Source organism: Cyprinodon variegatus, unplaced genomic scaffold (genome assembly GCF_000732505.1).
Source record: "Cyprinodon variegatus isolate N-32 unplaced genomic scaffold, C_variegatus-1.0 Scaffold801, whole genome shotgun sequence".
NCBI classification, from domain to species: domain Eukaryota; kingdom Metazoa; phylum Chordata; class Actinopteri; order Cyprinodontiformes; family Cyprinodontidae; genus Cyprinodon; species Cyprinodon variegatus.
Genome location: NW_015151254.1, coordinates 295,948 through 302,066, shown reverse-complemented (window position 1 = coordinate 302,066; position 6,119 = coordinate 295,948). Strand labels below are relative to the sequence as shown.

The following is a 6,119-nucleotide window of genomic DNA, read 5'->3' as shown; positions in this document are numbered from 1 at the left end:
TTATCTTAATATCCTTTAATTGTCCAAGAGCACTAAGTTTACATCACAAAAATCCAAAGTGGCGTTCCCCATGGGCCCGCTTTAGGGATCCTTCAATTCAGTGTCTACATGTGCTCCATAAGTCATCCATCTATCTTCTCCATCATTCCGGCAGACAAACAAACCTCAGTTTGTGAAACCGAAAGGTAATTTCTCTAAGGTTTAGTTTCCTTAAAAGACTTCAATCAACAGCTCAACCTGCCACCAACAAGCATCTGAGTTGGATCGCATGTCAGACTCCATGTCATCCCTCCTCCATCACCTTCTCCACCTTCCTTGCATGCTCCTCTGGCTCCTCCTCTTTGCTACTGCTTTCCCCCGTTTAAAGTAATTCCCAGTACCTGTACTGCTTTCACAAGGCATCCCAACCAGTCCACCAGAAGACCACCATGTTGAGCCTGGGTTTGCCAGAGATTTCTTCCCAATGGGAGTTTTTTCTCACCACTGTCACTTCATGCTTGGTCATCATCCAACCTGCGCATTGGTCCGGCTGGCATCCGTCTTCATACCATCTTAGTTTCACCACCAGTTTCAAGCTGTAGCACTTCATCCCATGTGATCAAAGTAAAATTCATTGTAAATGTACACTGCCATGGTCTAGGCACTAAAATCCTAAAAAATGTTTCAGTAAAACTTTTCACCTAATCACCTTTCTATTTTTTTTTACTTTTTTCAGGTTGAATTCCCTGCAGAGGGAAACGGGTTGACTTCTTTGGGATCATAATAGATATTTTTATGATTTTTAATGGATTTTTTTTTTTATTGAAATTAATCACATGTCGAAAATGGCCTGCTGATAATGGCCTATAAAGATTTGTGGCAGTTCTTCAGTTTAGTTTCAAATTTACACTGAAAGAAGGAGGCCAGCAATATACCATGCTCCTCCAGCTCCTTCTTAGGTTTAGACATTTTATTTTTATTTTTTATTTAACCTTTATTTTACCAGGAAGTCCCTTGAGATAAAATCTCTTTTTCGAGGGAGACCTTAAAATTTAAAGAACATATTTCCTAATTTTATTTTGTGCAACTAAATAAAAGGAAACAATTTATTTTGGATGTGATCCATAAAGAGAAAACAAAGCACTTAAGAGCTCAAAATGTTCCCCATGTATGCTTTTATGTTAACTTTCCTCATTGTTTGGGTATTGCCTCTTAAACACCAAATACTGTAACCTTTTGTTGTTTATTATTAGTGATGCGCCGATGCCATTTTTTGGCCCCAATAACGATAACCTGGCTGTGCAGTGTTGGCACAGCCAGTCCATCGATACCATGCTGATACCCAGTCGTCAAGTTGTGAAAAAAAAAAGAAGGGGGGTGGTGGATTATTTATTTATTTATGCCTACATAGCCTAATTATTATAGTCTATTAATCTAAAGCAAGATGCATGGTATGTTTGTTACATGTCAGGTGTTGTTTCAAGAAAGTCATGTGACCAATACAGGATTATTTTTTTTTTTTAACTGACTGACACACTAAACTCTGTCTAAAAACGTATCTGTCAACAAAATGCATCTGCTAAAAAAATTTCTCATCTTTTGCGGTTTATTATTAAAATGATAAATAATTTTGTAGCAGCCTAAAAGGAACAGGAATGTTGCGTTTTTATTTTAATTTTCTCGTTGTATCATCCTCTGAGTTATCACTCAACTTATCTGAATAAAAGTTAATTTCAGATGAACTTATTGATCATTTACTGTTTTTTCTGTACTTATTCTTTTAAAAATATGTTTAAAATCCTAGTCACAAGTATCCTCATTTACATTTCCCCCTAAATTTTAACATAATATGTTTACATTATTTATTAGCTGCATCAAAAAATATAAAAGATATTTTCAATTTAAACATAGATATGAAATAATACTATATAGCCTACAATAACGTCTATTATATCATTGTACTAGGTGATCAAATTAATTCAGTTTAGTCTTGTCAGATCAGCTGCCTGTAGTGTCTTTAAATGTCCAGCAGGTGTCAGTATTCTGTGAGATAGTTTTAACGCAGTATCTATACAGTTTGGCAAGATTGGCTTTCTTAATAATGAAGTTCCTCCAATCACGTTATCTTTGCCGCTTGGCCATGATGCAGCTCAGAACACCGTCACTTGCTCCACTGGTTGCGCCACTGAGGTCGAAAATGAAATCGCGTGTGCCCTCTGGGCCACCGTAATTTGGTCAGGCTACTTGTAAGCGTACAGCCTGCCAAATGTTGAAAGGGCAACAATATTGCCATTACTGTTGATATATATTAGAAATGTACACATTCAGTGATAAAATGTTACAGGGGATGGTATGGGGGAGTGGTTATTTAAGAAGGGGGATGATTTTATTTTACAAATGGGGATGCCATCCCCCCTCAATTAGAGTACTACCGATACCATCTGTGTGAAACTGATGTGTGTGTGTATATATGGAGAACTGCATACTACTTGAATGTAAAATAATTGCCATCATGGCTTTGTCAAGCTGCTGCCTACCTTTGTGAAGCAGGAAAAAGACTAATACAAAGTGAATCCAGTAGAACTTTTTATTGCCTACCTGGAATTGGTGACAATAGTTGAATAAACTTTTGGCTCTCAAAATGGTATCAGTAGCCTATTTGTTGGTACTCGCCAATACCGATACCAAAATTTTTGTGCTGGATCAGGGCCCGGCTCGATACTGGTATCGGTATCGGTGCAACACTATTTATTATGTAGAAGGTTGTAGCATGATTGTCTGATTTCATGTAAAAGTTACTGTGCAGTTGAGTTTTTTCTTCTTTTGTTAGATTGTATATGTTGCACGCAACGCGAAGGACAACATGGTGTCTTTTTACCACTTTGACCGCATGAATCAAGTGCAGCCAGAGCCTGGGGAATGGAGCAGCTATTTCCAGAGGTTCCTGGATGGACAGAGTAAATCGAAAATGTGTATAAAATATTTTTTTTTTTGTAATCTTTTTTTTCCTTTGGTGGTGTTGATTTTTCTTTTTCTGGGTTGTTTTGTATCTTAGTGTTGTACGGTTCCTGGTATGACCATGTGGGAAACTGGTGGAACAAGAAGAAGAGCTATCCAAAACTTCATTACATGTTCTACGAAGATATAGCTGAGGTAATTTATCTGACTGCCTGTGTTTGTTTTTTTTTTTTTTTTTTTTTACTGTTTTGGTCAACATGTGATATATGACTGTGTGTTTCTAGGACACTGAGGCAGAATTAGACAAACTTTGCTCCTTCCTCGGTTTATCTCCATCAGCTGAAGAGAAACAGGCCATTCTAGAGCTAGTCCACTTTGATAACATGAAAAACAATGAAATGACAAACTGCTCCAAACTTAATTTCTTGGATTTCAACATTTCTCCGTTCTTGAGGAAAGGTAACCTCTATTTTATATATATATATATATAATATGTATATGAAGGGAAGGTGTTTGGAAGAAATAAATAAATACCGGTAGCTTATTTGGGGTTTTTTTCCAGGAAAAGTTGGTGACTGGAAAAACCACTTTACTGTGGCCCAGAATGAACTGTTTGAAGAGGACTACAAAAACAAGATGAACGATCCTACGCTTCAGTTTCGGACTGAGATCTGAGCTGGCCTTTGGTACATCTAAGATAATCTCATAATTAGATCATTTATGAAATTCAGAGACATGAAATCTCAAATGTAAAAGGACCAATGTGAACCATTTCAAACATAACGTTGACTTTTTTCTAAATAACTTAATTTATCTTCTTATAAGAAGCTCCGAAAATAAAAACATTTTCTTCACTGCAAAAATGATCAAGAAAGAAGTCAACATTTCTTAGATTAAGTGTATTTAACCTTAATTTGAGCACGTAAATAAGATACTAAGATGCCAATGGAATGAGTATTTCTACGCTTAAAATAAGATGATTAGATAATATGCACTGAAAATAAGACAATGCAATTGTTTTTTCCCATTTTAAATGTAAATTGTCTTGTTCCATTGGCAGTGTCTCACTTACCTCCTCAATTCAAGAAAAAATTCACTTATTTTAAGAAAATATGACTTATCTAGATTTTGATTTTTTCCAGTGTTTTTTCTGGAGTTTCATGTTTCCATCAATAAAAAAAAGGCACATATAAGAATAATCTGAGTTGTCTTTTTTTTTTCTTTTTTTTTTTAGCAATTAACTATTTCTTAAAGATGGAAATTGATTAACTTCCAAATTCTTGGGCTATTTTATTTTTTTAAAACCTCAGTTAAATTAGCCTCCATTAAAAGCCGGTGTGGATCTATAAAACAGGCTGCCACCCAGATGACTGAGAACTTACACAGGCAACTGTTGTGGATAAGCAGACTATTTTGTTTTCAAATAAATCATACTGGCTTCTTTTCAGTTCTAAAAATTGGAAAATGTTAAAAGTTGAGCACTATTATTTCCATAATCAAGCTGTTACTGAACACCATGAAGATGAGCCAGTTAAACCCTGTACAGTTTTATAGGTTTAAACATAGTGTCAAAAAAAAAACCCACAGCAGATTCCACTCTGATTATATTTTCAAAATAAAAGCTCAAAAGAAAAGGTGACGGTTGAAAACCTGAGTTCAACTGGACTGCAAAGCCACACAAGCTTTCACATACACACACTTAAACCAAAGGGCAATTAAGTGACACAATTAAACCTATTGGTTAATGTTATGTCCCCTGGCTTGGTCTGGAGAGTATAAAGGAGGAACTTAAGTCTAGACATTGGAGAAGGAGAACATATGGCACTCAAGATGTCTATTTTCTGTAATATTTCTTTCAGGTGAGTTTTTTTCCTGCACAGACCTATAAAGAAGCTTCAGGGAGAGCATAGGCAAACATAACAAACAAAAACTTCTTAAAGAAAAAGAAAGGAAAAACTTAATACGATAAAAAATCTCAATATCCAACCTTAAAAAATAGCCTACCTAACAAACACATAAACAGCTTCCAACTGGGGTTAAACAAAATGGCAACCCACCGCTTCCAAAACAGTTTGACAAAGTTCACATCACATGTAGCACAGATAGGCATTTAAGCCTGCACCACAATCAGTAGTGTACAGCCGTCAAGTGGTTATAATAGTGTGCAGGTAAATGCTGATTGGCTGAAGACCCAGGAAGCAGCACCCCAGTCTTGCATGTGGGGCCTAGAAGATAGCAAGGGATTTCTTTAATGTTAAAAAAAAAATAAACATCCATTCGGGATGTAATAATATGCTTTTGGACTTTGGGAGGGAGCCGGAGCACCAGGAGAGAACCATGTCTGCACAGAGAGAACATGCAAACACTATGCAGAAAGACACTAGGCCCCTGTTGCTGCACGGTAACAATGCTACAAATTGCAAAAAAAGCAGCGATTCAAAAAATTACCATCCACTAAAAATACTTTATAAAATACAATTAACTAGGTCAATCAAAAAGAACAAACACATTATGCACCTTTGATCCGCTTAAAAACGTGACTGCAAAACTAAAATGGCTGATGTCAAAGAATCTGCCTTACAGATTCCCTGACTGTTAAATTCAAGCTAAGCACTCATTATTGCGCTTTAACTGTTGATTTATTTAATTCAGTTTATTGATATAGCGCCAATTTACAACACGTCATCTCAAGGCACTTTACAGAGACGATTCAACCAGATCATACAGTCAGATTGATTCTAAGTTTTCTAAGGAATACCAGCTGATTTTATCGACTCATTGACTAGAAGGCAAAGCCTCACACAGCTGGAGAACAAATGTTTTCAGCTACCAGCTTTATTTACAGAGGATACATTTGAACCTATTTTGTGTATATCTCAGGTGAAAAAAATTAGAAATATTTTATAAAAGTTACATCTGCCTTTCTTTCTTTCGAGACTTTTCTGCACAAAAAGTTCTTGAGGAAAATGAGGGACGCTATGATCTATCAATTTGAAAATCTGAGTCAATGATTTAAGTCTTACATTACCAAACCAACAAAAGATGCCATTCCTTCAAACATATTATTGGCAGCAACATGTGAAAATACAAGACACAAGAGAATCAAACCACAAACTCTTTGTACTTTTGTTTGACAGCTGAGGCTTTACTTGAAGTTCACCTGCTGGAGCTTGTCTGCCTGG

The 6,119-nt window shown here is 36.1% G+C and overlaps 1 protein-coding gene across 1 annotated transcript in view; it reads left to right on the top strand.

Annotated features, from left to right (window-relative positions):
* Positions 1 to 3,870, top strand: part of LOC107098695 (cytosolic sulfotransferase 2-like) — a 5,103-nt gene extending 1,233 nt beyond the window's left edge. Inside the window, exons 5-8 of the mRNA XM_015396485.1 lie at positions 2,810 to 2,936; positions 3,035 to 3,132; positions 3,222 to 3,396; positions 3,500 to 3,870. Coding sequence (XP_015251971.1) covers positions 2,810 to 2,936; positions 3,035 to 3,132; positions 3,222 to 3,396; positions 3,500 to 3,612 — 513 coding nt within the window. The 3' untranslated portion in view covers positions 3,613 to 3,870. The remainder of the gene's footprint in view (positions 1 to 2,809; positions 2,937 to 3,034; positions 3,133 to 3,221; positions 3,397 to 3,499) is intronic.
* Positions 3,871 to 6,119: the final 2,249 nt, after the last annotated feature.